This window comes from Melospiza georgiana, chromosome 5 (genome assembly GCF_028018845.1).
Source record: "Melospiza georgiana isolate bMelGeo1 chromosome 5, bMelGeo1.pri, whole genome shotgun sequence".
Taxonomy (NCBI): domain Eukaryota; kingdom Metazoa; phylum Chordata; class Aves; order Passeriformes; family Passerellidae; genus Melospiza; species Melospiza georgiana.
Window position 1 is genome coordinate 23,165,361 of NC_080434.1, and position 24,383 is coordinate 23,189,743.

At 38.6% G+C, this 24,383-nt stretch overlaps 1 protein-coding gene across 1 annotated transcript in view; it reads right to left on the reverse strand.

The window, feature by feature from the left end:
• Positions 1–24,383, reverse strand: part of SMARCAD1 (SWI/SNF-related, matrix-associated actin-dependent regulator of chromatin, subfamily a, containing DEAD/H box 1) — a 40,288-nt gene that overhangs the window by 3,228 nt on the left and 12,677 nt on the right. The window contains exons 5-20 of the mRNA XM_058024977.1: positions 23,115–23,178; positions 18,792–18,880; positions 16,790–16,879; positions 16,078–16,162; positions 14,228–14,619; positions 9,035–9,237; positions 7,778–7,868; positions 6,507–6,606; positions 4,981–5,040; positions 4,684–4,759; positions 4,110–4,245; positions 3,097–3,234; positions 2,694–2,789; positions 2,148–2,265; positions 1,772–1,893; positions 475–663 (exon numbers count right to left, since the gene is read on the reverse strand). Coding sequence (XP_057880960.1) covers positions 475–663; positions 1,772–1,893; positions 2,148–2,265; positions 2,694–2,789; positions 3,097–3,234; positions 4,110–4,245; positions 4,684–4,759; positions 4,981–5,040; positions 6,507–6,606; positions 7,778–7,868; positions 9,035–9,237; positions 14,228–14,619; positions 16,078–16,162; positions 16,790–16,879; positions 18,792–18,880; positions 23,115–23,178 — 2,049 coding nt within the window. The remainder of the gene's footprint in view (positions 1–474; positions 664–1,771; positions 1,894–2,147; positions 2,266–2,693; positions 2,790–3,096; positions 3,235–4,109; positions 4,246–4,683; positions 4,760–4,980; positions 5,041–6,506; positions 6,607–7,777; positions 7,869–9,034; positions 9,238–14,227; positions 14,620–16,077; positions 16,163–16,789; positions 16,880–18,791; positions 18,881–23,114; positions 23,179–24,383) is intronic.

Genomic DNA, 24,383 nt, shown 5'->3' on the forward strand with positions numbered 1-24,383 from the left:
CCCCTGCTCAAATTCAGGATACTCTGAAGCAATATGGGCACACAGCAAAATAAACCTATTTGAATCTCTGGGCAGGGCTTCAAGCAGGGACCTCCTCCTCCCTTTCCACGCAACACTCACATGATTATTCTAATGTAATACAGTTATTCAATTGCCAAGAGAATGTCCAAATCCATGAGGTGTGAAAATTATGCAAGATCCCATATATTAATAGAGTAGTTAACTTGGGATGAATACTCTGAAACCTAGTAAACTGGGAAAATTTATTTCAGCTGTCTCTAAAGTGATGTGCATACTCAGGGCTGCACATTAAAAGCTGCAAGTGTTGCTTCTCAATTCTGCACATGCACTAAGTTACATTGTCAAACTCCACAGCAAAGCAACTGGGTTGCATAGAGAGCTGGCATATATTAATTTAACCAGTTATTTAGAGACACTCTTTGGACAGGAAAAAGCTTCAGCCATCTGTAATACCTTCTCTTTGAGGTCAGAGAGAATGTGTTCCAATGCTCTAAACTTTCCAGAGTCCAGGATCTGATCCACGTCTAACATGAAGTCATTGATGTGAGAATATTGCTTACAAAGCACGTGCAGCTCAAAATCTGTCATTACTGCCATATCTTCAAAGATAAGATCAGGGTTAGCATCACAATGTGTGGGTTCCTATTAGCAAAAACAAAGGGAAATAATGCAATACACAACCTCACCAGAGAACTAAAAACAAAACCACCACACAATAACATCCATAACTTTTGCAAGAAGAAAGTAGCACACCTAGACATGGACAAATGCTAGAGCTTGCCTCATGCAAGCAATGAAAGAGGAAATCTCAACTTCAGGTTTATAGGAGAGGATAATTACTTCACAGTTTAGCTCTCACAAGCACTTATACTGCCAAAAACTTAAGAAGGATATGCTAAACCTTCATAAAAATTACCTATTTCCCAAGCCCTATGACCTTTTACCCCTTTTATCACACCTCTTCCCCTGAAGACACATTCCCTAAAAGGGAGGTCCAATCCTTGGATAGATGGTAGAAGACATGGAAAGCCCAGCCCAAGAGGTAGGGTGGGTAGAGGGATGTCATGCCTGGAAGAAAGAAGAAAAAAAAGCCACATCTGGACAGTATGATAGTATGGGAGTAAAAAGGGATAAAAATCTTTCAATGGGTCACTTCTTGCTTCCCCAAGCTTGTCTGGGGGGATTTCACTTTAAAAAAAAGCTGAAGAATATTCAAAGCCAGCTGCAACTTTTTTAGAACACCTGCTGCATGCTGAGATTTTTTTTATATTTTAAACATTACCAACAATTTTCCCAAGCTCCTCAGCTATTAACCCCATACAAATTAAAAAAAAAAAATCCTTAACAGATCAAACTTAGGCCTTCCCTATTTTACTTCTGTACTACTCAGTTCTTGCTACTTAGAAAGCTACTAGACTCAAGTGCCCACCTAAAATTTTTTCCATAAACACTTCGGGTTTAAATTCTGGGGTGGAAGGAAGAGGTGCTAAAGCAGAGTTTATGAAAAGGAGATAATTGCAGACCCACAACTGTTCTCTCCATTCTGATGATACAAAAATCAGTGTTAAATACCTACAGAGCTTGATTAGAGCACTGAATAGATGCAGAGAAATAAAAAGCAGCAACAATGAATGAAGTATGGCAAAGACACATTTTTGACCAGAAGCCTGACAACAAAACACACAAAGAAACAAGTGTGCACTAGAAATTCTGAGCAATAAAGGATTGCTTCTGAATCTCATCCCCTTACCTTGAGCATGAGGGTGGACATTGTCCTGAGCTTTTCATTTGTGTAGTACTGACGATGCAAAAGTGGGTGATTGGCCATTTTTCTAAGTTGCATCATTGCATTTCCCATATCAGAGTTTTTCTCTGTAAACAAAGAAGGCATCTTTGAGCTACTATAGAAAAGAACCATCTGAAACACTTACTTTTCTCAGCAGAGCTTTGTTTGCAAGAACTCAGTTTGAAAATTCACCTATTACCTGAACTTCAAACAAATTCATAGAAGGGATATAGACAGTTCATGAGCATTAGACATTTCTACAAAGCAAAGACTGTAGTCATGTTCAACAGATGTCTCAGCATGACAAAATCCACCGAAAGGAAACGAGGCCCTTACATACCATTACTGTTAATGGTTTTCTTGAGCTTGTTTAAAAGAGCCAAGTAGAGTTGTTCCTGTTTATCAGACATGGCACACAGTTCAATGAGATCTTTTTTGGGAGGTAGTTGTTTAAGGACCTGACAAAACAAAATGATACCAGATAAAATCTGTATTGTCCTGAACCATCAGTAATTCTGCACTGTCTTGTAGCTGTTATGATACTCTGGTAATTCTCCTCATCCCAGCTCCTTTCACTGCTTGCAACTTCATTAACTCAGGCAGCAATTCAACCCAGGTTTGACCTAGATTATACATGAACGCTCCCATCAAGTAACATGGTCTGCACACTCCAGAACTGCATGAAATAATATTTATTACATGCAACACGGGGGATCTACTCTCCTGCTACTCAATGTTACCCCCTTCAGGCCACCGAAGTCTGCAAGTGCCCATTAACATTTTCTAAGATCAGTAAGGAATTTCATTTCATATTGTGGTGTTGGGTCTCAGAGATGATCAGGCTTTTTGATAACTCAAACCCACTATTCTAAAGATAAAATGTTACCTCATCTTTTACTCTTCTCAAGATGAATGGCTTTATTATCTGCTTTGCATGTGCAATTCTCTCCTTCTCATATATGCTTTGTTCTTCAGCACTCTTCTAAGGAAAACATTGAAAGAATTCAATTGCAGAGTGAAGTTTTCAGCTGTAACACCACCATCTTAACTTCTCTAACTTGACGAAAACCCCAGCCAAAACAGACATACTTGACCTGACCATTAGTACTCCTAGATATCTTGTTTCAGGATATTTTAATTTAAAAGGCTTACTCAATTATTTCATTTTCTAGATTTTCATAATCACATTACCTTTTTCCATAAGACACCAATAAAACAGAAGCTACACAGCAATAGCAGTCTTCTGGCAAAAAAAAGTTATTTTCAAGAAGAGAATTCATGGTACTCACTGTTTTTGAAGAGAACATTCTTCGAATTTCACTTGTGCTACTGCTGAACATATGGGGCATGACAAAATTCAGGAGGGACATCAATTCCAACAGATTATTTTGAACTGGAGTCCCCGTTAGCAGCAAGCGATTCTTGGCCTGTTTGTCCAAAGTGCAAAGAGCAAGGAGAAACATTTGTCAAATGGGCTAGAAAATATTATTGGCAAAAAACCACAGCTATGGAGAAGTGAGAAAATAAACTTGGTTTAAATGATAACTATTAAAACTTATAATATATTTGGAACTCATGGAATAATTTCCTTGTTAAGTTAACAAAACTGTTTACAGATCTGTGGGGAACTGTGCACCAATTTAAGACAATTAAAAAAGCATTCCTGGATCTATTAGGCTTCTTCTTGATTGTTCTGTTTGGGCTTTGTTTTGGTTATTGTTGTTGGGTTTCTTTTGTTGTCTGGGGTATTTTTTTCTTCCTCCTGATGACTGTGCTAATTGCTGCTCCCATATCAAGTTCTCTAATGTCATACAGTACTTAAGCACAAGTTTTGAATTGCAAGTACAAGCACGTTTTATTGCTTAAAGATTAGCTTTTTAAAAAGGCTATTGATGAAAACATGAACTTGAAAAATAAGTTGCAGTAGTCCTATCAGAGCAGGTCCTGAAGTACTACAAGGTTTCAGCACAAATAATCAGAACAGCATCTTTAAAATCTTCACTACTATGGGATGTAATGGGGAATTTGCTTAATACTGAAACTCAGGCACTACCATCATTGTAAGGATGGTACAGGAAATTTATTTCATTTCTTTGGGAGCTTTTGTCCCAGAAGTGATCACAGTGCAGGATCTACTCCTTAGACCACACCAACACTTAAATCCACTTGCATACTCTAGTTCCTCTAAGGTTAGGTGTATTTGAACATTACAGCTAATATTCCATTTTCCCCCTGCTTGTAACTACCAAACAGAAAAGCCAGGAGCTGTCCCCTCTAAGCCAGCCATAACCAAACCTCTTACATTAATTGTCATGAGGTGCTGGTAGCGGATGGAGCTCATGTTCTTAAGCATGTGACCTTCATCAAAAATTGCATAGTTAAGCTTCAGCCTGCGGAACAGTCCTCGATCTTCTGAGCTGCTGATTGCAGAGTTGTATCTGTCAGAGACAAATATCACCTGCACTTAGTCTCTCTCTGAAAATGAATGCACTGTTATCACAATCAAATTAAATTCTCTAATATTGATAACAGTTATGGAGAAAGTAAATGAGGGGCAGTAGAACTGCCCGGAAGTAACCAATCACAACAGAGTTCATTACTGGCAAATTATTTCAGTTTACTTGATGAGCCAATGCTCTCAGTAACATTTCCTAAAAGTCTGCTGAAGTCTATTACAATGTAATATTATCTCTAATACACATGCTGACAGACAGATATCTAAAGCACCTATGACACAGTATCTCTTACATAATCCTAAAACCCTAGTTAACCATTATGTGAAACCCAGCTCCTAAAATTGTCTGGTTTCCTGTACCACTAGAGGTCAGCAGGCCCTCACTAAAGCTCCCTGTTTGTGGTGTTTTAACTGCACTTACGTAGTCACAATCACGTTGAAATCAACGACTTTATTGTGAATGTCCAACCTGAGATGTTTCCTATCTTCTTGGGATCCTAAAGAAGGACAAATCATAAATGATTACAATTAAATATATTTATATACGTTAATTGTTATATGTAACAATTAAAAACACTGCAGAGAAATCACTCATCAATAAATCTGTGTACTTCAACAACTGTCTTAAAACAACACTGCCATGAGCAATTCATCTTTTCTTACACTGGCCATGTAAGCAACTGCATTACTGGATTAAGTTCTTAACTAGATTCCTCACCATAGTAAAAGAGGACATTCAGTTCAGGACACCACAGATGAACTTCTCTTATCCAGTTATCTGTAAGACAACATTAAAACAAAACCCAAGTAATTTATAATTTATTATGTCTTGCTGTTTCACACCTCAGCATCAACCCAAACATTTGATTTTAATGCAAATCCCTTTAAATTCTCCTGAAGGTTAGGACACATTCTGCCTTAAAACTGGAAAACTGCTAAGTAAGAAGCTGAATCAACTCCAACTGGGCTTTAGTAGCTCAACCAGCTCGCACTTTAAACTCCTGCAGGAACAGGCCCTGCACGGTCTGTAACCACTGTGTGAAATAAATACAATGTGTAACTTTGCAGCTTGGTTTCTTCCCTAGACAGTTAAATCCCCAGAAAGCAAATCACTTATCTGTCAGTACTTGCCTGCCAGGAGAGACAGTGCCTCTGGGAGCAGGCAGAGGCCTGACATCCCTGCTGTGCAGCTCCAGGTGTGCAGCAGCCACAAGCAGCACTGCTGTGCCCAAGGGGAAGCTGCCTGACAGCCAACACAAGTGCTGACCCCAAACCCCAGCAGAAAGGGGATTCTGCTAAATGCCACTTGGGAAGGGGAGGGACCCAGCTCAGGGGTGAGAAGACACCTCTGGAATAGTGTCAGGAAAACTCCAGGAGACTGCACTGCCCAGGAATTTCCAACCTGTCTCTACAACTGGGACTCAGACTGACTTCACAAAAGCACCTTTGTTCAGGTACTACGTACACCTCAGGTTTTAAGTGATATATGCATTATTAAGAGCTGTTTTTAAAAGCAGGTTCCAGTGGAGTTTGAAAGCACACTAAAAATGAGGATTTCAAACTTAAGCTGTACAACTGGGGACTTTTCTGATGCATCAAGAGCAATTTTTGAAGCCCAGGTAAGTATTTTATACTAAAAGCAGCATTTACTTTCTAAATACAACTTGTTACTTCCTTCATCATTCAATAAATCCAAATTTTACTCCATCAAGAACCATTTTCTGCTCAACCTCATCCACTTTGCTAACATTTGATTCCACCACACTCTCTTCAATTTCAACTGAGGCCATACAACCATCAGAACACACAAGCAAAAGACAGCTTCATCATTTCAGGATTTTCATCTGCTTTGACAGATGCTGTGCAGTAAAGACTAAAACAAAACAGTGAATATTAAAATGTCATGAAACCTAACCCTAAGCACAGCCTGAAGACTAACAAGTTCAGCCAATATTCAATAAGTAAAAAGACTACTTTGCTACACAAGTTCAGATTGTAACAAGCAACTTCATTTTTTTTGAAGCAGACAGATTGTCTAAAAAAGTTCCATGCTAAGTCTAATTAATTCAGATCAAGCATGCCTGCAGTATGGTCTGCATTCCAATTCAAATCACTTAAGGAGCTGGGTACCATCATAAGAAAATCAAATTTTCTTTCATGAAATTATCTTTGCTTTACAAAATGTCCATGATTGGTTTGGTTCTTTTTCCCCTAACAAAACTATTTTTGAAGGTTGTAACTTACCTAACGTTGAAGCTGGCACAACTATCAAATGGGGACCTTTATTGCCCTCTTGGTAAAGATAAGCCAGAAATGCAATAGCTTGAATTGTTTTTCCTAAGCCCTAAGAGAAAATAAAACCATTTAAACAAAATTTACAATCCGCGTGACATAAAATTGTTTTGAACTCATACAACAATTACAGTGTAGTGATGGCCCAGTAAAGATGAAAAACCTGATTAGAAAATTGTTCTGACTAAACAATTTTATAGAAGACAACTCCTTCTTAAGCTCAACCTCAGTCAAATTTCATTATCATTTCAGCTCAATATTTAAACAAAGATTCATCTTTTCAATTAATGAAGTCTTTCATCTTATTTCAAGTTCATCCTTCAAATTACCTCCAAAAACTTACCTTCCTGAGCCAATGGTGCAGAAAAATGATTATTAGGAAACTAAATGCTAATTTCCATTTGAGCCAGTTGTACAACTGGCTATTCCAGCTACTTCTGAAGTGGAATTTATTATTAATTAATATTAATTAATCAGATTAAAGATAAGCCTATATTTTCACCAACACTCACTTTTCCTGTTTTCTGCATCATGAATTAAAAAATTTTGTGTATTTACCACAAAACCCCCATATTTTTACTAATATGAAACATAGAGAAGTTGAGAAACACTGCCTAAATAACAGCAAAGCAAAGCAGTGCTTTCATGGTTCATCAGAAGAGAAACAACAGCCAGGACTAAAAACAACAGACCACAAATTCAGAAGCTGCATCACTAAGTTTTTCCTTTGTACAACTATGGGTGGTGTCAGCATTTAACAAAACCTCAGTTCAACGTTGATGAGGAGTGCCATGACAAGAGATGGTGGAAATGCTGCTTCTGGAGAAGCAGAGTTTCTACCCACTTGGTTTTTCTGTATTGTTATCTGCCTGTTTTGAAACTGGTGAAGAAATGAAGAAGAAGGGGGGGTCACTACACTAAATGCTGTAGAATTAATTATATTTTTGGGCAAGGAGCTGTTAAACTCAATGGTTTGAAAATGAACTGTTGTGGTAGAAACTGGTTCCATTGCAACAGAAGATACTATGTGATTTGGAAGTGTCCATCAATCTTAGGCTACCTTTGATTTCCAAATGGAAAGGAGTTCAGCAGCTTCTAAGATCTTGGAGAACTGTTTGCAATTAAGGATTACTTATAATCTCCTGGAGGTTTCTAGGCAGGGATTTAACAAAGTCTTTTTTGCAAAATTTTAACAATTCTTAGATAAGCAGTTTCACACTTACCATTTCATCAGCCAAGATGCCATTCAATCTGTGCTTATACAGCAGTGCCAACCAGTTCAAACCAATCTTCTGATATGGCTTCAGTACCAAACTGTTAAAAACAAGCAAGCTTATTACCACCTTGTACTTGTTTCTCCTTGAAACACAACTTTACACTCATGGTAATCACAGACTGGCAGACTTAACACTGCCTTTATTTTAATGCACTCCTGACCTCTCTGTGTAGTGAAAAACACAAACTTATTTAATCAGTCACCTGTACACAAACTGAGCTACTTATCTCCATTTTCACAGACCTTAAATGATCAAAGAAATACTTCTCTTCTACAATCAGTGATACACAACCAGATAAAAGCAGTTAGAGAACTACTTGTTTCTAAAATACACAATTAATTAAGTGGCATTTTGCAGCTGCATCCCTCATTTTGCTCTGTTGTACAATTACTGTTTGTGTCAGCACCAGAGAAAAACCCAAACACTCAACAGCAAGTCACCCAGTTCAGCACTTTTTCCAAAGAAGAAGCATCATTGATATCCTTCCTCCTAAGACTTCCTGCTTCCTCCCAGGCTTTATTTTCACACAGCTGAGAAGCTTATGCTTCTAGAACAGCATCCAACTGGAATTCAAGCTGCTACTTTAGCCTTTCCCACTACACCCCTACATTTTCTACCCCTTAGAACAATACCCTCCACCATATCCATATCTGTGTCCATTTCCATTCCTCCTAGTATCCATTTGGAGAGCCTTACTGATTTACCTCTCTGAAAGAAATCCTTCCCCACAACACATCCCAGCTGCCACTCTGACTGGATACAGAGCTCCAGATTGGTACACCTGCACTTCCTGACCAATGTCTTTCATTCAGCTGATAAACCTGCCCAGTTTGCTCAGATTTGTTCCAACTAAGCATTTTTGAAATCGAATCTGATTTGAAATCTGTCCCCCATTACAGACACAGGTTTGCTTGGGTTTTTATTTGAAATAAGTTGACAACTCATGATTCCATTGCTTAAGGTTAGATGTTACATTCACCAGAAACTGGAGGAAATAAAACACTGTTACAATTTTTAATGCTCTTTTCCTGCTCTCCAGCTTTCCTGATACACTTAAAAAACGTGTTAGATTCTCTCTCTCTGAAGGCTACTAAGTATCAAATATCTGCAACTCTACATTTAGAGACCACAGTTCTGAAAATCCCAGTCTTCAAGAACACCTTATTGTCCAACACCCTTCTAAAGGATAAAAGTGAGAGATACCTGCGATTCAGAATGGAGGGTTGCTCTATGTTCCATCCACATCCTCCATCTCTAGTAATCCTGGTTACCTGTTTTGTCAGCTTATTGGAAATGTCTTCACATTTATTCATGAGCTTCAGAACCACATCCCTCTCCTTCAGCAGTATCTTGCAGTTCCACACTATATCCTCTGACAAGCCAGCAGTCTTTGTCATTTTTGTGAACTGCAAAATAATAATTAAAAATCTATGAACACTGGTAATAGCAATTGCAGTGAAAATCCACAGCTGCTGCAGGCAATAATTCAAGTAGTAGACAGCAACAGCATCCCCATCTTCTCTCAAAATTCCAAATACTCCTTACATTTGGCCTGCTGCAAACTGTAGGAATCCATACTGAAGATCATCATTGCAGCTCCTCATATTATGAAACTTGAAATTTTAAGTGATAAAAATTCTCTGAAGAGTTACTAACATAAAATACAAATGCTTGAAACTCAAAATCCTCAACAGGAGGCAACACAGTGCCAAGGCCAGCTTTGAAGGCCAGGCACCCTAACAGAACAAAACCCCAAAAGGAAGAAAAAAAAAAATAACTGATTCTCATTAAGATGTCCTTTCAAACAAACCCTATTAGACACTAAAGGCAGAAGATGGAAGCATAATGTAGGCATCAGGGCAAGCAAATGAACCTATATTGAAGGTTGTTACATTTGGTTATGGGTCTGTCTGGGGCTCAGCATTACTTGGTTCCAGTTCTAACTCTACCACAAAGGTAGACAGAGGGACTTGGGCAGTGTGCAGGTATTTTGTGGTCATCAAGCAGTGCCAGTACAAAGCAGCCTTACTTCCACCACTTGCTTCCTCAAGTCCACACTATAAATACAGTGTATTTCCTTCCTCTGCATTTCAGATCTTCATCACAGTATGAATATTTTACGTGTCGGAGACAAGCAGCCTCAAGTTGTACCAAAGCAGGCCCCTCAGGCCCATTGATTCCTCCTAAATTCCATGTAGAGCCACCTGCAGAAAGTGTAAAACCTACCACTAAAAATATTTCTGCAGTAACTGGGGTCATATTTGTAATTATGGTATTTTCTCAAGTAGTTATGCATATTTCACGGTAAAGAACAGGCTTTTTTTTGTTTAATAATGTATTTAAAGAATTGAAGAATACAAGTTGCTTTGGATTCACCATTCTTGTATTAAAACAGAAGTAGCTTTCACACAGATTTTTCTGAATTTTAGACCAGGCATCTGTTAAAATTTAGCGCAAGACTTCACATGTACTTATCCTCCAAGAATTCCTTCCATAAAAAAGGAGTCATATGAGCCAGCTATTATGTGTTAAGTAACTCACCAATATTGTCACATTGCAGAGTAAAAGCAAGTTTTGTTAAGGTGAAGACTATGACCAGAGTACAAACAGAATTTAAAAAACAGCTTTCATTATAAACATATTTAAAAAATAACCAGAGTGAGGCAATTACAGTCCAGGGGTATGGTTTTTTTTGTGCTTTTTTTAATTTTAAACAAACTCCAGAAAATATACTAACACTCCTAGGTTAGACCAGGCTAAGATACAAATTTCAATAACTGTAAAGATATTTTCTAAATAGACACCTCTATTTAGAAAAAAAAAAAAAAGAACACAGTTTTTAATAGGTGCCTACAAAATTTCGACATTTGTTTTGATGACTAAAGCTTTGGCTGGCATGAATAGAAATCCTGTAATCCATAGATAAAGGTGTGGAGAATTGAGCCATCTGTTATTAACAGAAATTGTATTGTTTCATGTCAGCACATTAACATCCACGTCCAAGTTGCAACAAGAAATACTTTAGCCACTGGTTTGCATGTGAAACACAGGGTGTTACCCTGCTCAAAATACTGATCCACAGGTGGCCTTTGCTTTCTAGAGGTTCTGACACCCTCCCAAGTTCAGCTTTTCTCAAATGAGGCCCAAAAATGTAAGGCCATCATGGAAACTGAAGCCATGAGCTTTCCCAGCACACCTGGAATTGCCACACCAGCACACTCTAACTGAGCTTACTCCACCTGCAAGATGATGAAGGCTTTCCCTTTAATGCCTAAGGGTGAAAGTCAGCCTCAATCAACAAACACCACTTCCACTGTAAGCAGTTTTCCATTGCTAATCTGATGCATTTGCTGCTTCCCTTCAGCTGGCTTTGGTGCAGTGTGGTTCTGGAGTTGGGTTTTTGGGGCAGTTTGTACATGTGCAGCCAAACAAAATGAGATAACAAAGATGGAGCTACTCTCCCTTGAGTCTGTACCTCCTAGCTCATATACTGCTGCAGTGCACAGAATAGGATGGACAAGTACAGCAACCTCTGACAGCTCAGCTCTCCCATTCCCCTCAAAGTGATGCACTGTGTCAGCATTTCAATGTAACACTTTCCACTACATTTCCAGAATATGCACACTAACTTGTGTGTACTCTCTAAGAATTTCTGTAGACCACAAAGTCTTTAACTGCTAAGTAAAACAACTTATTTTGTGATAGAATAATTCTGTGAATGACAAAAATGAGAGGACATAGCAAGCCTTACACTGATACATATGTTTTTACACTAAAAGGAAATCCAAAGAGGTAACAGTTATACACCTTCAAAAAAGAGAAAGAGAACAGCATTAAACCCTCTCCAGTTCCTCTCCCACATTTACCAGAAGAAGCAGAAAACTGCAAGACCACCAACCCAGACCCCAAAACCTCAGCTGAGCTCCTCTGGGAGCCAGTCTAGGCTCTGCTTTTTCTTCTTGGCATGTAGTGAAGGTAGGCAATCCCACAGTTGGGAAATGAGAATATATTTTAATATATTAAGCACCAACAAGTTGTATAAAGGAGTTCTGATGAGGAGGAAGGGCAACTGGAGCCCAGAAGTGCTTCCATCAAGGAAAGAAACCATGCTGTCTGCTGGCCCACAATGTGTGCCAGTGGAGTATCATCAGGACCCCAAAGCAAACAGGAGAGAGAGGTGAGAAGCCAACACAGGAGACTGAGGGGAGACCTCACTGCAGTTACAACCTCCTCACAAGGGGAACCAGTAATGGAATCACAGATCTTTTCTCTGTGGTGACAGGGACAGGACCTGAGGAAATGGCCTGAATCCGTGTCAGGGAAAGTTGATGTTGGATAGTAGGAAAAGATTCCAGGTTTCCTCCTGGAAAATGTGCTTGACCTACAGTGTAGGCATTTCTAAACTGCCAAATGAATTATTCTTTGTAAGCAAGGACAATTTCAGCTCTGTCCCATTATTTTGAGAACCACGTCTCCTAAGTTTTTTATATGTGTTTTAAGCATTACTAGATCAAGTTAAACACTTGAAATATCTACTCCAAAGACTAAGTATTTCCAAGTGCTCTTATTAATCTTATGAGCTTATGAAATTAATTCAAATCCTTTTGAAACACAATAGCTTAGTCCAACTTTAAAAAAAAAACACATCTAGAATAAGAAAAGACATTCTCACTTATGTTTTCCTGGAATAAAACATTCAATTTACAAATAGGTAGGCTTTATTTTTAATCTCAGACTGAGAGTCTTAATATCCTCCTCAATTCTAGTAATGAACAAGTGGTAACAACTTGTAGTACTTCACATTGTGTTATACAAGATACCATTACAATAAAAAGAGACTTAAAACCAAGCCAATTTCTTTAATGCTCTAACTGAATCAGCTCTCCCCATTATTCTAACCACCCTTATTAATTGGTAGGGAAAACACTGGGTTACTGAGCTACTGGATCTTTATAAACAATTAAATCCACACTGATACAAAACATCTGCTGAAATCTGCTGCAAACCACTTCTACTCTGGGCAAGTATTCACAATACTACATAAACATGTGGCTGCTGACAGCAGCAATCTTCATGAAAGACAAAGTCTGAATGCAAACAGGCCCATGCAGTGTTTTTTTACTGTAAACTATTTAACACAGAAAAGGAGAAGAGCCCTGTAGCAAATACTTGTGCAAAGAATTAAGCTCAGACAAAATCCAACAAGTTTAGAAAGTAATAGCTGTATGACAGATGTTCTGTGAGAAGCCAAAGGCTTGGGGCAAAACGGATTTATTTTGCAGCATACCAGTAACTCATTTTTTTCACATAGCGTCCTTTTGTCTCCCCCCTTCCCTTACAACACAATACACAAAGATCACTTCGTTTTCCTTAAAATTCTGTTTAGTATCTCTTATTCTTTCATGGTAATATATTTCACACACTGAATAATAAATATTATTGTTTTACACATATCGAAAAAGTTCTTGCATACATCAGTGGGGGGCTCGGAATGCACACTGATGAAAAACATCAATTACTCTGTAAAAAGGCCTGTGCACAGTTACTGCTTTAAAATCCAAAGTACCAATAAATTAAATCAAGACAATCTGCTGTAACAGATTGTAAGAATTCAAATTTCTTACCGGGACATTGCTCTTAGCAGGTCTGAGGTCTAGCAGTTAACTGAAACTGTATGAAATGTGAACTCTACAAACAAGCCATGGTAAACATCTGAAAGTAACAACAGAGCGACAGCAGATAATGTACTTACCTGCAGATACTGTTTTCCCTTCCGTGGTGGATTGTGGCTTAACCTCCTGACGCTTTACCTTTCATAATTAAAACACAGCAGCTCATTCCACTGAAAATGGCTGCATTGCTTAGCTAGCAAAACCATGCTAGACACTAAGCTGCAGTAGAATAAAGGCACAAAAGAAAAAAAAAAAAGAGAACGACCATTTCTTGCCTGAAATTGAAAATATCCATGCTGGCTTCTTCAATCATGGAGCTACCCTGGAAGCTGCTGCTGTTGCTGCACAAGTGTCTGCAGTAAAGGTCCTGCCACATTCTTCCCTCCTGCATGGGTTTTCAGCTACAAGAGCTCAGAACAGGCTAGCAAACACCTCCTTCTCAAGTGAAAGCTCTAATTTCTCCTTCTGCAGTGAAATCAACCAACTTTCTGTGCTACAGAGTGAGTGACAGTAATGTCAGCCAATCAGCTTGAGTTTTCCAGAAAAATCACCCCTTAATTCATTCAAAATCAGGTCATATGACACTATTTGAAATGCTATTGGCTTAGGAGGAACATAGCATTTCAGCCTAATGAGGATAAGGCCACCCATCTAAGCCTCCCTAGGCTGAAGCCACCTTGACTCTAGGCAGGCTGGGGATAGGAAAGGAAGAATGCAGACCTACCAGAGCCTCCCAGCTGTTAAAGGGCCGGAGCGCTATTATCTTCTGAGCCTTTTTCTGAGAACACTGGGGAATCAGAGTCAGTTCACTCAGGGAAGCATCCTGCAGGAAGCTGAGGATTTTGGCTTTGTAGCCATCCTCCATCACTTCGTCGCCGCTGCTGTAGTCCTCATCCAGGGAGCTTCCGCCATCTTCGGAAGCGGACTCATCCTCCGTGTGCTCTGCTTCTCTCTCAGCACTCCAAATGCTCCTTTTGCCCTTGTCCTTTTTCTGAAAGCCATTCTGCTCTTTCTCAGAAGCCTTCTGCTTCAGCTTATCTTTACTCTCCTCACTCTGGGTTTTAGTGGAGGCTTCGGTCCAGTCAGGGACTTTCCTTTTGGGAGGAAATTCCACACCTATGCATGCAACACAGAAGGCAACAAGTCAATGCATACTGGTATGGGGCTGATGAAAACACAAGTTGTTCTTCCAAAATAAAACCTACAGATGTGTAAAACACAGTTCTAGCATTTAATACACAAGAACTCAAAGCAGATGATCCTAAGAGAACAGAAAAGCAAATCTGTATAAAATATACAAATAGCTCTAACTGTGAGTACAAGGTAAGTAAAGCTCATTTGTAGAATGGTCAAACAGCAGAAGGTCTTAAGTAGCTTAAAATACATATGATCAACATAATGTAATATTTGTGAGGTGCAGCAGCTCTGATTCAGAGCAAACAGTCAAGAACTCTGATGTATTCTTAAGATGAGATAGTGGTCGCACTGCACCTGACTGCAGAGATATTAATTCTGCTGACTTGAGAAAACAAGCTTTTTTTCACCAAGAAAATGACACATGTTTTCCATTTTAATGCACTCTAGTACAGTATTTGGGGTGGGACAATGAAAACACGCTAAAAAACCTCAAATAATGAGGCATCTCCAACCAAAGTAACTCAGCTGCCTTAAAATAAGACAGAAGGTATTTATCTGAACACAAGAAAGTAATTTTCAGAAGCGCCTTGTAAGGGTTTTGATTCCTTCACTTTTGAATGCTTGCAGCACAGAAGTTTCTATTCTCTCCAATCCCAGCTTGCTGCTGACTCCAACCCTGACATCTGCCTCCTCAGAGGCAGCAGCAAGGACACAACTTCCTGAGCACTGCTAGCTCTCTCCACTTGTAAAGAATCCAGTTAAGAACACTACCCTGTCCCAAGAACACTTAAATAGCTGATACAGCAAAACATGTACATATCTGACAGCTGTGTAATACACTGAAAAGTAATCAACTCATTAAATAGGACTTAAGTTATAACTTGCAGATTTACTTGCAATCACTGAGTTTGCTCCCTACCACATTTAAAGTACTGGGATTTACAGATGGGTTGCATAATTCAAGGCCTGCTTCTAGGATGTTCCTCTCCTAGAATACATTTTAAAATTGACAAAATAGCATATATTACTTGTTACCTATGCAGTTATTTGCAATTACAGGTTTGGAAACCAGTAATTTACAAATCGTGTAGTTATAAAACAAAGCTTTTTAGCTTTTTTTTAAACAAGTAGGAAGGGAGCATGTTATCAGCTTTGACATGTACCAAAATATATTTTAAAAGATACCCATAGGTAATTACAACTTTTCATACCTATCTGTATTAGCAGGGCAAAGACATTTATCCCTAGTTAGAGAGCATAAATAAAAATACAGAAAAATTGAGCCTCCTTCTTTTATCGTCCCTGTAACAATGATTTCAAGTATAAGTCCAAGTTTCTAGGCATGGTGTCAGGACTGTCATTGCTGAACATTGAAAAATATTTGCATCACAACTCTGTTTCATGTTTGGATAAAATGAATTATGAATCTGTCTTTACCCTCCTCGTCGTCGGCAAATATTTTCAGGGCCTCCAGTGCATCATGAAACACCCAGTTATGTTCCTCAAGTACCTCTCTCAGCTCCTAGTAAAAAGTAAGACATTTTGCATTGTGGTGAGATAAGCACAAGCTGAATTTCTGTGCCTAGTAACATCAGGCAAGGAAAACCCTTGTAAATCAGATGATTCAAAATAAAAGGAAATCAAAGTGAGAAAACCCTTCAGCTTCTTTGTACATTCAGTTTAGGCAGAGCTGCACTCCACTTTTCAAAAGTGTAAGAACCCACATGAACAAGCTTGGCTTTCAACAATTTCAAGCACAGTACTGAAAGGGCTCAAATAGTTGCTGAGGACCATCAGGTACTGAAGTAATCCAAAGTGCTAAATATATTTAGCAGTCTGGGGGAGAAGAAGGAGAGAGGGAGGGATCATTTCCTCTTGCATTTTTACAGTAAGTCATCAAATTTGACTATGCTAGCCCTGTGATAGGGCCAGAAATGTAGGAAGAGAAGGTCCTTGTAGTCCTAACTACATCCCATAGCTCTCACCTCAGGACAAGTTATATTGTAAAAGCAGGAACAGTAAAAACCTTCCTATCCTGGGCTCTTCCTGGAAGTGCTGTTGTAAAAGAACTGTTTCATATGGACTATCAACAGCTGCAGTTTTCTTAAGAACTCAAAACCTGATGTGCTATAGGGAGACATCAGCTCACCTCCTTATCCAATCCAGGGAATGTACTTTGCAACTTCTTCACAAGCATCTCTTGCCTCTCCCATTGTCTTTTGGGTTCTGAGTCATCCAGCTATGTTAAAAAAGGTACCTATTAGGTTTAATATTAATTACAACTACAGAAACAGAAGAAAACCTCATCAGCACTGATTATCCTTAAAGAGGTACTCTGAATGACAAAAGCACTTTAGACAAACTTAAGCTTAAGTGATTCCTAGTCAACAGTCAATGATCAAAGACCAAAACTTTCATGAACATAGAAAATGTCTTCAGTCATGAAAAACTGGGACTTTTTACTTGATAAGCATACACAGTGCAAAATCATGTACCAAAACATAAATAATATAGAACTGTCTAGTTTATTTTGTTTAAAATCAAAAGTTCTTAGCAATTCTGGACGATACTTAAGGCAGAAGATGTCAGGGTTGGTGATCAGATTAGCTTACTAAGCCTGTGGTGTTTATCCCACCACAGCCTACAAAGATGTCAAATGCTGTGTTTATATTAAGACTTATGGGTAAAAAATTTCACAAATATTATGTGGAGTCAGCATCGTGGAGTCACATCAAAAACTGGTAAAACTTTTCATCAACAATAGCTTCACTAACAGCTACTACCAGCCTGCAAAATGGAAGTTAACAAGTGCCAAAACTTCCACGGGCCACAAACTGCTGTGCTTTGCATTCACCACAAAGAACTACACCAGTTCCTTCCTGGAGCTCTGAATGCAAAGTGGTTACAGAGCTACTTGTCTACAGCAGATATCAACACTTACTTGGCTGAAGGAGCACAAACCACATCATCCAGAGGCACTCTGAGTAACAGAGGACATTATTCCTTTCCTCAGTGAGTGTTAGTGTCACTAAGAGAGCAGCTACAGTTCACAGAAGAGCTGCCCAAGTACACTCTGGTCTTAGGAACCACAAGGAAAAGCAAAACTAAGAAAAAAAACCCCATGCAAGTTCTCACTGCAGTTCCCTAGAATGAGTTCCAAAAATCCATATTCCACATTTGGTTTTTTCTAAACCTTCCCCCTTTAATTGTAATGAAACTGTTAAGAACAGAAATCAAGTTGATATATAAAACCAGGTCCAGTGGAGCGCTGTTTGCTAGGCTGGCTGGTTAATCATTAACTAAAGCCTCCTTTCATATCCAAACCCAGGGGATTGGTGAGGAGGAACAAACCCAGTTCACATATCTCTTTCAGGAAGGAGGAGTTACAAATGAGTTGTAATATTTTTGCTTTAAGAGAAAACCATGTTTTCTTTAATTGGTTCTGTCTGAGGACAACAGTAGCCTAAATTTCAACACAGTCATCCTCCCTCATCCAGCCTCCAGTATTTATGTATAATTCTCTTTTTCTATGTAAGTGGCTTTCAAGGATGTCTCCTGGATGCCTGGGAGATGGCCTCATGACAGCACTGCAGGACTGTGCAAAGCTGCCAAATACCATCCTGAATGCACCAGGATCATGACACAGCTCCCATTTATTAGCAGAGGTCAAAGCAGTCATTCCTTTAAATGCAACCAATTCATTATTTTTAAAGATTTCCCCAAGTCATAGTTTCAAAGATATAAGCAACATCTATAACAAAGAAGAGCAGTAGATACAGCAAAATATGTTAACTTGATGTGCTTGAAGAAATACAGGAATGACCCGAGGAGAAAAAGTGATCCAGAGCCTGTAATTCCCACTGCTGCTCACAAAAACTGAATAGTGCTCAGAGCCTCCCTCACTGCTACCTGCCGTCAACTGCTTGCACAAAAAGCAGTGAAGTGGCTGGTGTGATACAAAGCCACAAGCACTAAAGAACAAAGCAGGTCATTCCATTCAGAATGTCAACAATAAAAGAAATACAAAAATCTCATCCAAATGGCAAGATCTAATTTGACTTAATTTTCTGATAAAATACATCACTGTCACTGACCAAGTCAGGTAATTCCATTTATTTTACAATGCACAAAGAGAAAAGCACAGTACTTACATAACTGACTTTTGACTTTTTTGCAACTCGTTCATTTTTTGTTTTGCAGTTTGTGGGAGAATCTCTTTGTTTCCTTTTACCAGAGGCAGCTTCAAAAAGAATTGAGATGAAAAAAAAGAATTAGTTCATTTCCTTAAGTTCACTCCAAAACAGCAGGATATTTTACTTACTACAACAATGCAGTAGCTACTTGTTACCTGCACAATGTTTAGCAGTCTCCATAAGTTTCCTACTACAGAGCACAGACACATTGAAACCTGAAGCAAAGCAGCTGCTTGAAGGTACATGTTTATTTACCTCTAAGTTATCTTCAGCTGTCTGGCAATTAATTAATCAAGTAATTACTTCTCATATACAACTACTGGAATAGCATTTTATTCTTCTTTTTTTAATAGTTACCACATGTTATTACACACAAGTTGCATAAAGGTGTATCTGTGTCTGGTTTTATTCAAGCTGGTATTTCTCCCAGGCTGAAGGCCATCTGTGTGCTGGAATATGTACATCACTGCCAATCTGGAATCACTGGTGACTGATTTCTGGCTCAGGTGCACACCAGAGCAGTTACCAAATGCTTTTCAACATTAAATATACACATCTCAAAGAAAACTATGCATATTAAGTCTGTGATAACCTTATCACTTACAAACACTCCACATGAGCCATAACTTTCTGACTGTCTTTGGGCCCTGGTGATTATCAAGAGATTATCATCTCAGCATTGAGGCCTGCCCAGCCAGGTGCACTTCCAGACTGCTGCTGTGCGTGGCTCATGAAGGCCAGAAGACATTACCAGTATTTCTGCACACCAGCTTGGCTTGAAGCAGCATTACCAGAACAAATTATTGTGAAAAATCCTAGTCCACGATCTGAAATGCTACTGGAAGTTAAATCTTCTCTGGAACAGCAAGTGCCTGCAGAGCTTTGGTGTCTGATACCAGCATCTCCCTCCCAGCCTGCCCTGGGAGACCAGTGAAAAAGAACACCCACACACTCACAAAAAGCACATTTGCTTTCCCATCCAGAAGCCTGTCTGGATGATCAAAATAGTTTTAACTCTACAACATTATGTAGCCAAATCTTCATACAAGAAGACACTTTGTGTGGAAATACTTCCAAATAAATTTTCTGCTATAGTCATTCACTCTGACATCAGAAAAGTGGCATAAAAATATTGAAAAAAATATTAAAACACCCCCAAAAAGCAAAGTACTAGCAACTCTTCTTTAAAGTAAGGATCTAGTAAGAGATAACAGAAAACACTGTTAAGATTTTTTTCAACGTCTATGTATTTATATATATTTAGATAAAAATATCATAGAATCATATGTTTGGGTTGGAAGGGACACTAAAGATCACTTAGTTCCACACCTCTGCTCCAGTCAGGGACACCTTCCACCAGATCAGGTTGCTCAGACCCCCATCCAACATGGCCTTGAACACTTCCAAAGATGAGGCATAATTTAAATAACTTAAACAATACTGCCAGGAAAATGCCTGCTACTAGCTGAAGTCTGAGGAATGGGTGGTTGTCTTGATATCCAAACTAGGAGCTGTGAGGCTGCTGCTGGGCCAAGCATTGGAGGCCTTGTGCTATTATTTCTTAAGCTCAATTCAGGATGGATAATTCTGAATGTGAACAGTGACCCTGCAAACCTCTTTGCCCTTAAAAATTAGATGGGCTGGATATAAGAATATTTCAAAGATTTTCCTGGTTTTGGGTCATGGGCTGAGCACTCCATAGCCTTTGAAGAAAGCCCCATTATGAGCAACTTTAGAGGCAATTGAACTGAAACAAAGGATCTGGAAAACCATGGTCTCAGGAATCTATAAACAGATTTATTTAAAAATCAACCCGTGGTCTTTGGAAACCTACCACATTTGCAAATGACAAAAAACCAGCCAACTTTCTGAAGACATCCACTTTACAAAGTACACTTAACTTTTTCTTCCTTTGCTAAGGGAGTATATGGCTGAAGGGATAAAGAAACTCTTACAGATAGGAATCGTCCTCAGAGTGCAGGCACAGCCTTCCAGAGGAATCCTTGCTCTCCCCAGAAATTTTGCAGCTAATGAGCAATGAGAAAAGCAGCTCCAAGGTCTCAGACTTTAAAGGAGCATCTGTCATTATTTCCCCTGTTACTTGCTACTATCTCTAACACAAAAAAAAACCCCTTTTATTACTGTGACTTCCCTCATCATGATAAAAGAAAACAGTAATTTCTGACTGCTCAAAAAGCAGAGAATTCCAGACAGGTTTACATCAGGCTTCAGCTCAGAAGCACATCCCCCACTTCTGAGGTTTTCAAGAAAAGAACACCAGAAACAAATCACAAGCAAAAGGTATCACTACAACTTCACATCTTAGACACATCTTTTCAATGTGTCACATCTAATCTTCATACCTTTATAAAATCTGCACTGTTACTTGTTTTAGCTCTACACCACTATTGAATTCAAGCTATAAAGACAAGCTTTTTGTCATTTTGACAGGACAGAAAAATTCAAGGATATCGTGGCTACACTTTTTTCACAAAGCCATGCTTAGCAAAACTGTATCTTGCCTTGACCTCTCACACAGCCAACATTTCACAACAAGTAAAGCATATCTGAAATTGACACAGTTCAAGCAGATGTTCAGTAATGTCTCCATATTTAAAAAATGTGTCCAAAATGAGGTGATTTATACCATCACTGTCAGGCATGCTTACTGCTAACTAAATATTTTATACAACACCTGTGATTAGTGAGAATTTTGCTGCCAAGAAGATTTTTCTGTGGCTCATATTTAAAAGATGTGAAACAACATTCTTAAATCAACACAAAAATGGCCAAAAGGCAGAGCCTACATACCAGAAATCAAAGTGATTTAGTTCAAACACTGTGAACTGCAACAAAGTTTAAGGATAGACAGTAGCTTAAATGGGCTTAATATTTATGAAAACCCTTGAAAAATAATCAGTCTTCCAGGAACAGCAGCACTAAGTGTATTTCTCAAAACATGCCAGCCTTGCTTCCCGTTGCCAGTATCCAAGAATTTCCATCTACAGTGCACACAGTGACAAATTCAAAGTGGTTTGGTGGTTGGTCAAAAAAAACCTATCAAACAACCCAAAACACAAAAGCATCCCTTTCACTCCAAGCAGCCTGGATGTTCTTAAAACTTTTTGGAAATTGTTAGAAATCTTTGCACTTTTATACGAAAATAAGAAAATTAAAATACAGTAAGTACAAAGGGGAAATTAAATAAAAATTCTGTACTCTACAAACAGGAGTACAACAGTTCTCCCTCAGCCTATGCTTTCTCCTATACATATTGCTCCAAACCCATAGGTTCCTGCATGAAAAGATACATGAACTACTCAAAACAACTAATCATCAAGAGCGATCAGAAATAGCTTTTTCCATCATTTCAATGAAGATTCCTCAGGAAAACCTTGGACAGCTGAACTGTAAACAGATGGTTGATCTGCTTTCTATAATATCAGAATTCCACTCTTCCCTGACCAACTCCAACAAATCAACAATACAAGACAAGACTTAACCCTGGACTTGGGTGATGTGAAGAAACAAACCCGAAGCCCAAGAACTATGGACCCTTTAACACATCTAACACTTAGAACACATTCCCACAAAATCTGCTAGGGTTTTTGTCCAGCTTTGTTTCTTTGTTTTGGTAACAGTATGAGACTGCATGAATTGAGGTGCAGAACAGACACCCCTAAATAAGCTCTGAGGGTCCAAAAACTTGGTTTGGGTGATGTTTTGCTAGAGAACCAGGGGGATCTGTCTAGTGTTTAAGACTAAGAGTTCCTATTCAGAATTACAAGCAGGTCTTGAAAACAACCAGAAGCAAAAACTGCAACTGACCTTAATATAAACAATATCTACTTATTAGTAACTACATACCCAGTGTATTTTTCTGTACTACCAGACTGCTCTCCTAGAACATTTAGAATTACTTCTGCTAACCCTTTACTATTTGCCTCAAGTTCTGGACAAAGGAACCAGCAAGAACAGAATAACTTAAAAACCCACAAGCAAAGCAATCCTGAGCTTCACAGAAAAAAAATTCTCCTTTCTGGTTTTATTTACAGATTTTGCTCCCCATTCTCTTTTCATTTTTGTCTCTGCAAATCTTGTAAATTCAGTTTTGTGTTATTACACTAAACAAACAATGCTCTAACTTTCAGCAGAAGCTTTACCACTTTTTAACACTTCCCAACCAATTTCACTGAATTAGCTACTAAAGTTTGGGTTCTAAACTAGTTTCTAAAGTTTGGGTTTTTTTTTTGTTTTGTGGGGTTTTTTTGTTAAACATACCTTTGTCATTGAGCTTGAAACCAGCAGCTACTGCTTCATCCATTGTGCATGCTGATTCTATCAGCTGCAAAACAAAAAAAGGCAACTGCTAAGTGGAGAAATTTCATCCAGTTGAACAGAGGAAGACAATGCTGGATCAGCTGTGACTGAAAAACACTTTTACACAAACCCTCCCCACTAATATATATGTATTATAAAATCCGAGAGCAAAACCAAGAGGTATCAAATTAACATTTTGAATACAATGTCACTTATTATCACTTTCTTCCCTACTTCACAAGCATATTCCACATATTTACCTAGAAGCTTTTTTACAAACACTGTTCAATGTTACTATTGCAAAACAAGATAATAAAACCCTCTGATTTATTAACTCAAAGTGTCTGAATACTATTGTGATGCACTGGTCCATTTCCTGTAAGTGCATGCATGAAATGTTTATCAATGCATCCTTGCTGTCCTAGATTGTTTCTCCATCCACATGTAATCTCAACACAAATCTGTTTTACAAAGTGCATGTTGAGACTTCCAGAAGGCTTTCTGCAGGTGCAGTAACAGCAACAAAAGCAAATGGCTTAAATGTTATGAATATGGAAAAAAAAACCCCACAAAAAATGAAGATATGAGGAATCCTGATTCCCAAGTATCAGTCCACATTTGGAAACTGCATCTTACAATTTTGCTACATTGGCACAATTTCCTTTTCAAAAGACTTGTGATTTTTTTCCTTAATAGCATTCATCAGTTGTGCCAAGTTTGTCAGGACAGCCTGCTCCAGATCCTTCATGAAGGAACAACAGATTTGCCTGACACTCCTCTGCCCTCCTTAAAAATGTTCCCATGTAACTGTAGAAAAAAAATTTGCATAGTCTCCATTTTCTACAAAGTTCTGCTGATACAGGAGCTATCTTGCATTCTCCTGAAAACAAACACCATCAGCCTCACATGCTGCTCAGTAGCTAAGTCCCAAAACAGCAGTGAGACACACCACATAGCATTTCTAGCAAGTTACTAAGCTACAATGAACTTTCATCAGTCTTTGAATCAGACGAATTCTATGCAGCCAAAACTGCAAAAGATACATTCTGGACATGCACAACAAATTTTAACTCTAATGTTCAGGAGAAAAATGCAGAAACTCCTACTTGAAAACCTTTTGCTCTTCCCAAAATAAAGGAAGTCTAAGCATAAAGCTTGATTCACTTGGAAACAAAATACCGAGCAAGGAACTTCAGGAAAATGTCTGTATTTCTTCAATGCCACTTCAAA